At 62.6% G+C, this 10,516-nt stretch overlaps 1 protein-coding gene across 1 annotated transcript; it reads right to left on the bottom strand.

Moving 5' to 3' along the window:
- Positions 1-906: 906 nt before the first annotated feature.
- XAB2 (XPA binding protein 2) lies at positions 907-10,456 on the bottom strand. Its single transcript, XM_081231893.1, has 19 exons — positions 10,366-10,456; positions 9,113-9,261; positions 8,689-8,812; positions 8,261-8,458; positions 7,203-7,337; positions 6,959-7,123; positions 5,535-5,679; positions 4,910-5,061; positions 4,704-4,823; positions 4,447-4,578; positions 4,210-4,341; positions 3,993-4,106; positions 2,584-2,746; positions 2,291-2,481; positions 1,948-2,070; positions 1,692-1,863; positions 1,350-1,479; positions 1,114-1,217; positions 907-1,019 (listed from the first exon to the last, which is right to left on the bottom strand). Exons 1-19 carry the CDS (start codon positions 10,414-10,416, stop codon positions 958-960), a joined length of 2,562 nt encoding a protein of 853 aa, XP_081088019.1. The 5' UTR covers positions 10,417-10,456; the 3' UTR covers positions 907-957.
- Between the last annotated feature and the right edge of the window lie 60 nt (positions 10,457-10,516).

Raw genomic sequence — 10,516 nt, 5'->3', positions numbered from 1 at the left:
ATTTGGTCCTTGGCCAACGGCTAAACGTGATCTCTCCTCCAGCTGCCTGCCTACGTTTCTAGGCTCCATGACCACCCCTGGCTGGGGGTTCCTGTTTCTCTCCTCTGAGCTCCACGTCCAAGGGTCTGGTTGCCACCTTGGCACGGCCGCTGGACGTCTCAGGTGGAGGAGCTACATCACAAGCTCGAGCGGGCGGAGCTCGGGTCTCCCTGCAGCTCAGCCTCTCCAACGCCACCGGATCCCGCACATTCACCTCCCGAGGGCCTCTCTGGCTCGCTCGCCTCTCTCTGTCCCCGTGACTGCGCCCCCAGTCACCTCCTGCCACAGGCCGGTCCCCACAGCAGCCTGCCTGGCCTGTTCAGGGCACAAATCTGATTAAGTCCCCGAATGCTTAAAATCCTTTCCTAGCTTAGAGCCCGCTAATGGCTTCCCAGCGCTTAGGACTAAGGACCGCACCTAGGCCACGGCCCATGGCTGAGGTCTGGCTCCTGGCAGCTGTCCAGGGAGAGAAGCGCCTTGCTAAGATCACAGAGCTGGTTGGGGCCCGCCTGCCTCCGGAGCGCTCAGCCCAGTCTCTTCCCAAGGGGAGGGGGGTGCCCTCACCCAGGGAAAAAGGGCTGGTGGTGGGGAGGCTGAGTATCTCTACCTGCTGAGAGGGAGGGGGACAGGGGCCCCCTGCAGGCTCAGGGCCTCAGGCAGCAGAAAGACTGGCCTCTCAGAGCCCAGAACTGGCTCTGCGGGGTTAGGGTGGAGCGTGTACCCTGGCCCGAAGCCCAGCTGCCCCACCTCCCCACACCGGCCAATCTGGGGGGTGGGGTGGGGGGCAGGGCGGCACTGAGCTGGCAATCCCCACGGGCACCGAGGCAGTAGGAGAGGTCGGGGAGGAAGGAGGCTCAGACCAGAACGTACAAACACAAGCTTCACTGGGGGAGCGGTGCAGGGGGTAGGGGATGGGAGTCAGTCTTCCTTCAGGCTCCCGAACACGGCGGCCGGCACGCTCTGCTGCTCCAGACGCACCTCTGGGGGTGAGGCGAGGAGGACTCGGTCACCTTCCAGGAGGGGGTCCCGCCCCCGCCTCTGCCCACCAGCCCACCTGGCCAGCCGGCCTCTTACCGTTGGGCTCCAGGTCCATCTCGTCCTCGTCCTCGCCCAGCTCGATCTCCTCTGGGTTGGCCTGCTGGGCCAGCTCGGCCAGCTCCTCCCGGGAGGCGTCACTCCTGGGGAAGGCAGGCGGCCGGGGGAGGGGGCCACACTGCTCAGCTGGGCCCTGCAGCCCCCCAACCTCCCTGCCCCTCCCCTCCTGCAGAGCTGGTTCCCTCCCAGCCCCAGCTCCACCGCCCCGCCCTCACCTCACAAACAGGATCTTGCTCTGGGCCCGCGAGGGCTGGTCCTGCTCAGCCTCAGCCGCCAGCTGCTCGGCCCGCTGTTCCAGCAGCTTCATGTCGTCCATGCCACTCTGCCCGGGGGCCAGGTCGGACACTGCGGGGGGAAGCGTGGGGGTCAGATGCCGTGGGCAGGCTGTCCTCAACCACGGCCTTAGGTGCCTGCCTTGGTCTGGGTGCTGCTGGGCGCCCCCCGACCTGGGCCTGAGGCCCCAGCCCTCGAGGAGCTCCCAGCCTGAGGCAGGGGAGGAAGAGGAGACCCTGATGCTCCCAGACCCGGGAGACCACCACTGGGCTGCAGCTGCTCACCAGTGCCCGTGGCGCTGCCCGACACCTTGAGCATCTGGGAGGCCATGAAGTTGACCTGAGTGTTGTACGTGGCCTGCACGCTGCGGCGGATCCGCAGCATCTCCCGGATGGTGTCCTCGTTGCCGTGCCGGACCTCGAAGTCCTTCCACGTCTGCCAGAAGGCCCCGGTCGTCTGCAGAGGGGTGGGGCCGGGGGACATGAGCCGGCTGGCTCAGCCGCAGACTCCCACACCCACGGGCCCGGGACTCATCCCTACCCGGGGGTCACAGATCTGCGAGCAGAAGCTGTAGATGGCCCGGGCGCGGTCGATCTCCCCGAGCTTGCACTCCATGTCCGCGAACCGCAGGCACATCTCCCGGGCGTGCTCGTCTGACAGCACCTGGGCAGGGTCGGGAGGGATCAGGGAGGGTGGGATGTGAGGCGGAGGGGGCCGCCCCTCTGGGGGAGCCCCGGTGGTTCCCAGCACACCAGGCCGGCCCCTGGGCGGGTGGGCCTCCCCACAGACGCCACGCGCAGGCTCGCTCGGATACCCTGCCTACAGGACCCCTTCTTCCCCCTCCCTACCCCCAGCTCCCCACCCCACCCCCTGTGGCGGGCACCTCGATGGCCTTCTGATAGATACTGCGGGTGTGGGTGACCCCATAGATCTCGGCCGCCCGCTTGATGTAGATGTTGAACATGTCGTATTGCTGGGCAGGCTCCACGGCCCTGGTGGCGCGCTCGTACACAGCCATGGCGTGCCGGGCCAAGCCCCATTCCTCCTCCAGCTGCGCGTACAACAGGTACAGGGCTGTGACAGGATGCAGCGGTGGGTGGAGGTGTCAGAGGTCAGTGGCTGGGCCCGTGATGCCCCCTCCAACCCCCCCCACCGAGCCCGCCTGGCCCTCCTCACTCTTTGCGTATTTGGGAGGGCAGCCATCCAGCGCCTGCTCAAACAGGTCCCGTGCCCGCTCCAGCTTCTGGCCCCCGTAGCGGGCAATGAACTTGGTCAGGTAGGTACTCCAGATGTCGGACACGTTGGGCCACTTGAACAGCGAGATGCCGCGCTCGTACGCCTGCCCCAAGGGGGAGTCGTGTGAGTCCGCAGGGGGAGACTCCTTAGGGCTCAGCAAGTGGGCCCCTTGTCTGCCCACCTCTCCCCATCCCACTTCTCCCTGTGATCACGCAATCAAAGCCCAGCCAAGAGGGTCTGTGCGCTGCCTGTCTCCCTGGACAGACTGCAAGGACCCCAAAGACAGAGCTAGACTAGGACTCACTAAGATCAGTCAGTGGCTTTATGGCTGAAGAGGAGGGTGGAACCTCAGCTCGGCAGACACTGGAGCCCGGTGTCCTGGAAGAAGGTTCACCACCCAGGCAGAGGGGCGGGGCCTGCCACTCAGGCAGAGGGGGCACTCGCATGCGTGTATGACCTCCCCGTCCATGTATGTGTGCAGTCTCCACATGTACACGACAAAACTTCAGACAGTGGGGCAAAGCCCCGCCACACGTACACATGCACATGGAAAACACCCCATGTGCCTAAAACCCATCACCTGAGCAGCAAGGCAGGGACACCCCCGCACACACAGGCAGAACTCCGTGCCTGTGACAGGCTGACCTGTGTCCCCCCAAATTCAAGTTGAAATCCTAACTCCCCGTACCTCAGAACGAGACTGTGTCCTGAGATAAGATCTTTAAAGAAGCAACTAAGTTAAACTGAGAGGACTTCCCTGGTGGCACAGTGGTTAAGAATCTGCCTGCCAAAACAGGGGACACAGGTTTGAGCCCTTCCAGGAAGATCCCACATGCCGCAGGGCAGCTAAGCCCATGCGCCACAACTACTGAAGCCCGTGCGCCACAACTACTGAAGCCCATGCACCTAGAGCCCGTGCTCCGCAACGAGAAGCCAGCGCAATGAGAAGCCCGCGCACCACAACGAAGAGCAGCCCCCGCTCGCCACAACTAGAGAAAGCCCGCGTGCAGCAACAAAGACCCAACGCGGCCAAAAATAAATAAATTTTTTTTAAAAAAAGAGATCATTAGGGTAAATTTCATTCCAATACAACTGACAGCCTCACAAAAGCAGATCTGGGCACAGGAGGGACACCAGAAACACACAGAAAGGTGTCCATGTGAAGACACAGTGAGAAAGCAGCCTCTACAAGCCAAGGAGAGGGGCCTCCGAGGACACCAGCCCTGCCGACACCTTGATCTCGGGCTTCCGACCTTCAGGACTGAGAAAACACACCTCTGTTGTTTAAGACTCCCAATCGGCGGTGACGGCAGCCCGGGTGGGGACAGTGCCATCCGGGGTCCCCTCACCTTGAAGCTCTCTTCAAAGTACTTGTGCTCCTCCAGGAACATGGCGTAGTTGATGACGATCTGGGGCGTGGCGATGCGCAGGTCCAGGATGCGGTCATAGACGGCTTTGGTGGACTGTTGGGCAGGGGGCCGGTCAGAGCGTGTCCCAGGGGTGGAGTCAGCGGCCCCCTGCAGGGCGTGTCCCATCCCATGCCCCCATCCCATCCTGGCAGCTCACCTGGAAGGTGCCGAGGCTCTCCTCCAGGTCGGCCAGCATTGACCACACCTTCAGAGACTTGTATACGCGGTTCTGCACGGGCTCCGAGCCGTCGAAGTACTCGGCACGACGGGCGGGCAGCGCCGTCGCCTTCTGCACGGGCAGCGCCAGCAGGGGGAAAGCCGGGGGTGTGTCCAGGACCAGATCACACACTCTGAGGCTCCCCCACCCCCACCCCCACCTCAGGCTTGTGTTTACTCGCAGCAGCCGCAAGGCCTGGTCGTAGTTCTCGTGCCGGAGCTCCAGCTCGCCACACTCGCACCACACACTGGCCAGGTCGTCCACCTGCTTGAAGCTCACCTTGGTGGCTTTCTCCAGGATGACGCGGGCCTGTGGGGCGGGCAGAGGCCAGGCTGAGACCCCGCCCGCCCGCCTGTGGGCGCGGGGAGGAGGACCTGTAAGTACTCGTACAAGCAACACGCACAGGCGACACGCACAGGCGACACGACACTCACGTCATCCAGCTGCCCGTTGTCCTCGTAAAACTTGGCGAACGCAACCCACAGGGTGTGGGGCTTGCCGGTGGCCTTGAAGGGGTCCACCGTCTGCACAGCCTCCGTGTACGTGTTAATGATCTGGGCAGGAAGGGTTGGGTCAGGCTGGGCGGGGCCCTGGTCAGGGAGGGCGGGGCCTGGGGACGGGGGGCGGGGCCGCCACATACCTCCCTCGGGCGACCCTCGTGCAGGGCCACGCGCTTGTGCCACTCGTGCACGTGGTGCGGGTTCTGGCGCAGCAGGACGCTGTTGAGGAGCAGGGGCCGCCGGCTGATGAGCTGCTCAAAGCGAGCCAGGCGCAGCTCCAGGTCCACGTCATCTGGGACCCGTGGGAAAAGCCGGGAGCAGCGGGGGAGGCCTCAGCACGCGGCCCCTTGGTCACCTCCGTCTCTCAGCTCTCTCTCCCTTCAGCCCCCAGCTCCCCGCCACTGTCCATCTGGGCACTCCTTCCCTGAGCTGCCCCAGGGCCACCCTGACCTCACACTTGCCCCGGGGCCAGGCTACTCTGGAACCCCCTCCAATCCCCACCATTCCCCCCAGCCCTTCTTCCCTGCCAAGCTCTGGCCCAGGCCCCCCTCCCCACCCCTGCTGTCCACCCAGCTCTCCCTTCCCACCAGTGGCCAGCCCAAGGCCCACTGAGATGTGTTCCCAGACCTGGCTACCCGCTGAGATCCCACCCGCACTGCCCATTCAGACTCCCTCCCTGCTGGCCTCTGACTCCAAGACCCACATCTCCCCTGACCCAGCCAGTCGGGACACCTCCAAGCCCTGCGGTCCACCCCTGCTGCTCACCCTCCTCCTCCCGCCCCAGCTCCGAGGCCGTCTCCATCTTCGCCGCGATCATGCTCTCCTCGAACTGGGCATAGCTGTCGAACACCTGGGTGAAGTCCCGCACGGTCATCACGGTCCGGATGGCCTCCTCGTACACGTCCCGAGCCTGTGGGGATGGGGAAAGTGCTGGTAGCAGAGAGGCACGTGTGCCCACCGTGTGCACACAGGGCATCCGGCAGCACCAGTCCCAAATTGGAACCCCCGCAGGGCCTTCCCCAGGCCTGCCCAGCTCCGTCAGCGCACAGCCACGGTTGGAGCTCCCCTCCCCTCCTCTGCCAGAGTGAGCTGGGGGCCTCAGCTCCTCAGCAGTAAACCGACAGTGACAGCCCCTCACACAGAGTCACTGCGGGGCTCGAGTGAGACGCATAAAGGGTCTGGCCCCAGTGAGACCCAATAGGTAACCAGCCACCCTGCAGGGACCCTAACCTCAGCCTGCCACGGAGTGCTCAATCGTTGCTACAAAGTACCCCTCACGCCTGCCCGACCCCCCTTCTGCAGCTCACATTCTCCCCGTCACCCTCCCACCAACCCCCGAGGGCAGCATGAAAGGAAAGTGCTGGCATGGGCGAGGCCCGTCGCTCCACCCGTCCCTGGCTGATCCTGCCCCTCTGCCTCTGCCTGGCCGCTGGCTCCAGCAGCCTCCTGGCCGGTCTCCTGCTGCCAGCCTCGGCCAGTGCGTTCCGCTCAAAGTGTCAGCCTGAAGGGTCTCTGTAAGACACACACCTGGTCAGGCCTATGTCCTGCTCACGGCTGGCTGGCTGGCGGCTCCCCGCAGCAGGACACAGCCGGCCCCTCCTCAGCCTGCAGGGATCCCCTTTCCCTAGTCCTTCACCACCCCCTCTGAGCCCCAACTGCAGCTCCTCCCTCCCACTCTGCTCCCCCCGGCCCCCCCCCACCAGCCAGTCCCAAGCCAGCCCCTCTGGGGACCTCTCAGAGCTCCACGCCCCGCCCCCTCCCCAGCCCCAAGCTCGCCACTCCATGGCCCAATGAGGAGAACAGCCAACGTGGACACGGACAGAAACACCAACACCTCGGGAGGGACCCTCACACCGGACACCCGCTCGGTGCCTGAGCCCCAGTAGGCAAGGAAGTGACTGTCACTCTCATTTTGCAAATGAGGACACCCAAGCTGAAGCAGGTCCAAGGCCAGAGCAGAGAGATCCAGGTCTGGCTGGCCTGAGGTGGGTGCACTTGCCGGCAGGGCCGTGATGCCTGCCTCTCCCCACCTTCAGAAAGGCAAATGTGCGCAGCGCACACACGCACACGTGTGCCCAAGCGGTCCATGTGCACGTCTTCTGCTCACACGCGTGTCCTCAGGCATCCCCCAATACTGTGTGCTGGAGGGAGACCCCGCCCCGCTCCCGGAGCCCCGCATGCTCAAGCACCTTCTCGAAGTGACCACTGCGGATGTAGTAGTCGGCCAGCGAGCACCAGAGCTTGCCCAGTTGGTCGGTGAAGCGGGTGAGGCCCCCGCGGATGATGGCATCCACGCTGAGAGACTGCACCTTGTCTGGGTTCTGGGAGATGAGGTCGCAGAGCTCGTGCCACAGCTGCAAGGCACGGGAAGGAGCGTCAGCCTTGTCCCTGAGAGGGTGAGCCCTCCCGCCCAGCCGTCACCCCGGGGCCCACCTGGTAGTTGGACTTGCCGGCCTTGGACACGAAGCGCTCGTCGTTCACCACGGTGGCCAGGCGCTGTGCGGCCTCGTCCAGCCGGTCGCTCGACTTGAGGTACTCGATGTACTCCTCGGCGCTCTCGGGGCTCAGCTGGGCACCCACCCACCCGCCAGCTGTCAGTGGGGCCACAAGGCCATGCCACCGTGCCCCCTCCCACTCTGGGTTTTCTGTCAGCCACCCACCACTGTCCCGGACAAGAGCTCGCCCTGCACACCCAGTCATAGCTACACCTGTCCAGCCTGGGCCTCACTGGTCCACCCCCAGCCCTGATTGGTCCACTCTGGGCCCTGACTGGTCCAGCCTCAGCCCTCACTAGTCCAGTCTGGGCCCTGACTGTTCCAGCCTGAGCCTCACTGGTCCACCCCCAGCCCTGACTGGTCCAGCCTGGGTCCCAACTGCTCCAGTCTCAGTCCTGACTGGTCCAGCCTGGGCCCCAGTGGTCCAGTCTCAGTCCTGACTGGTCCAGCCTGGACCTCACTGGTCCAGTCTCAGTCCTGACTGGTCCAGCCTGGACGTCACTGGTCTAGTCTCAGTTCTGACTGGTCTAGCTTAGACATCAGTGGTCTAGCCTGCACAGGCCAAGACTTGCTTTCATCACAAGCCCCTTAACAGCACTATGCTAAGCATTTCACGACACATAAGAGACATTATAAGTTCAGGAAAACTGCACAATGCTTCCCCACTATTTGCACCTCGACTCTGAGCCCTGGCTGTTATTTGTTTCCCTAGTCATTTATCTCCTATTCCCTGCCCTCCCATGGTTGCAGTTTTACTTTGATTTATGCAGTCAAGCAACATGTATCTGTCTGCAAAGTTAGACTGAAAGCTCCATGGAGGCAGCAACTGTCTTAGCCACACTGTCCCCGACCCCTGTCTTAATACCTGACATGTTTCCATATTCTGTCTGTTAGGGCAGACAGTGGCCCAATGAGCCGGTTTCTATAAAGCCTTGACCTGGGGGAACTGGCCCACCTGCCTGAGCCTGGCCCCATCTCGCCCTCTGAGGGGCTTACCTTGAGGAAGCGCCGGTAGCCCCGCACAGCGGTCTCAGGCAGGGAGTGTGAGCGCAGGAAGCGCAGGTACAAGGGCCAAATACGAGAGTGCTGTGTGATGGGCAACGCTCGGAGGGCACGGTCGAAAGTGCGGCGCGTGTGTGTGACGCGTCCCTGGTCCATCAGGAACTGGCAGTAATCTAGCCACAGCCGGGGCATCTGGACGTGTGGGGCGAGGCAGGGTCTGAGCTGTCAGCACCACCACCAGGCCATAAAGACCCCAGATGTCCACTGCAGCAGGACCCGGGGCTCCCGTCCCCCGGAACCGAGTCTCGATCAACCCTGAGCGCACAGAGGCCACAGGACTCCAACCCCCTGCTCTGTCCACCTCCGTGGACTGAGCCCCACCTCCCCACTCATCCCCTGGCCCAGCCAGGCCCCCTCCCCACCTTGTGCATGAAAACAAAGGCTCTCTCGTGGCAGTTGTTGACATCTTCATAGGCAGGGTCGGTCACACAGCGATGCTTCACCTGCGCCCGGCGTGCCTTCAGGTAGCGGTACCAGAGTTTGTAGCTGGGGGGGTGGGGGGAGAGGGGACGGGCAGACAGTGATTGGTCAGCTTTATGGACCTCAGGACCCTTCACTCTGCCCCACGAGACAAGTACTTGGAGAAGGGGCCCAGGGAGGGGTGACAAGTCTCTGCGAAGGGGGGATGGCGGGGACGTCAGGGAAGGTGTGCTCACTGATCAGGGGATGTATATTCGGCGACACAACACATAGTCACGTGGGACCTACTAGCAAGTTCTGGGGTGATTGGATAAGGTGGGGTGGGTGTGGAGCTGGGGCAGGCAGGGTAGCTGCAACCAATCTCACCTGCAGGGCAGCAGCTTCAGCGCCCGCTCATACAGCTGATTAAGTCTGGGCTTCGGGGCACCCTGCTTAAACTCAATGTAGCGGAGCCAGCATTTGACGGAGAACTGGTTCCGCATGATTTCCTCCTCATAGGGGAGGTCCTCCTCCTCCTGCCAGGGCCGGGGTACGGGGAGAAGACAGACCTGTTCTCAGAGCCTTGTGCAGCACCACTCCACTCCAAACTCCAGACCCCTCCCAGGTCCCAGATCCCACTCCCCACCATCGGGAGCCCAGTCACCAGACACCCAGATACCAGGAATCTGGTCCAGACCCTTCAGAATAATACTACTGCCTACAATCTGACCCAGACCATCAGACTCCTTGGTCATAGCGTTCTAGGCCAGATATGAGACTGTCAGCCAGACATCACTCTTTTGGCCTTCCTAATCAAGCTATCCACTTTCTGGCCCAGATCACCACACTCTTTTGCCACCAAGACCCTGGTCCGACGCCAGGCCTCTGCCCTAGACGTCAAGTGTCACCTCCTCACAACATGCCTCTTCCCAGACACGACACGTCTGGCACCTCAGGCCCCCACTAGCCAGAGTCTAGCTCAACTCTGCCCCAGAACTTGGAAGCTAGACCCTTATCTCAGAAAAAAAGGTATGTACAAGATGCCTAGCCTTTAACTCGAGACACCAAGAATCTAGTGAAGATGCCAGGCTTCTACTTCAAACACCAAGCCTTTGACTCTTCAGGACTCCACGGGCCATCGTCTGATCAGCTCCACATCACCCGGTCTTTACTTCTGATTCCAGGGTTCTCCCGGTCCAGACACCATGCCCTTATCCCAAAAACTATAACGCTCAGGACCAAACCTAGACCGTTACCCAAGACACCAAGATTTTACCACTGAAACCAGAAACGTGGACTGGTCGTCATGCCTTTACTTCAAACACCAAGCCTCTCAAGATTGAGCTACGCGAGTCTCCCTTCTCGCCCGCTCCCATTTCCGCCCCAGGCCCGGGACGCCAGGCCCTTAACGTCAACCACCTGCTCTTTGCTCAGGTCACCTGGGCTCTACCACCAGACCTTTGCTTCTGACCAGCCTGGTCCGTACATCATGATCCGGTCTCTGGCCCGTAAGGGTCCTCCTGCCCTCAGACCGGCATAACTTTGGCCTAGACCCCCCGGGCTGCCAGGTCCGAATCTCCTGAGGTATCTAAGCCCCAGTGCCCCCAGGCAGGCCACCCCCGGGCCCGCCGCGGACTCACGAAGACAAGATCCGGCCGCTCGGGCCTCGAGAGGCGCGCCATCACCACCATTTTCCTGGCACTCCAGGTACGCGCAGGAGTCGCGTTATAATGATGTCTCCCGCTGAAGGCCCGCCCCCTCGGACCAGGCCCACTTCCTATTGGTTGAACC

This window comes from Mesoplodon bidens (assembly GCF_964165515.1).
Source record: "Mesoplodon bidens genome assembly, chromosome: 4".
Taxonomy (NCBI): domain Eukaryota; kingdom Metazoa; phylum Chordata; class Mammalia; order Artiodactyla; family Ziphiidae; genus Mesoplodon; species Mesoplodon bidens.
The sequence above is the reverse complement of the archived record's forward strand: the minus strand, read 5'-3'. Positions and strand labels throughout refer to the sequence as shown.

Coding starts and splice junctions, on each gene's coding strand:
- XAB2 (XM_081231893.1), bottom strand. CDS start 10,416: ATGGTGGTGATGGCGCGCCTCTCGAGGCCCGAGCGGCCGGATCTTGTC. Junction 4,579..4,703: donor ACAACGGGCAGCTGGATGAC/GTGAGTGTCGTG, acceptor CCCGCCCCACAG/GCCCGCGTCATCCTGGAGAA. Junction 1,218..1,349: donor AGCAAGATCCTGTTTGTGAG/GTGAGGGCGGGG, acceptor TGCCTTCCCCAG/GAGTGACGCCTCCCGGGAGG.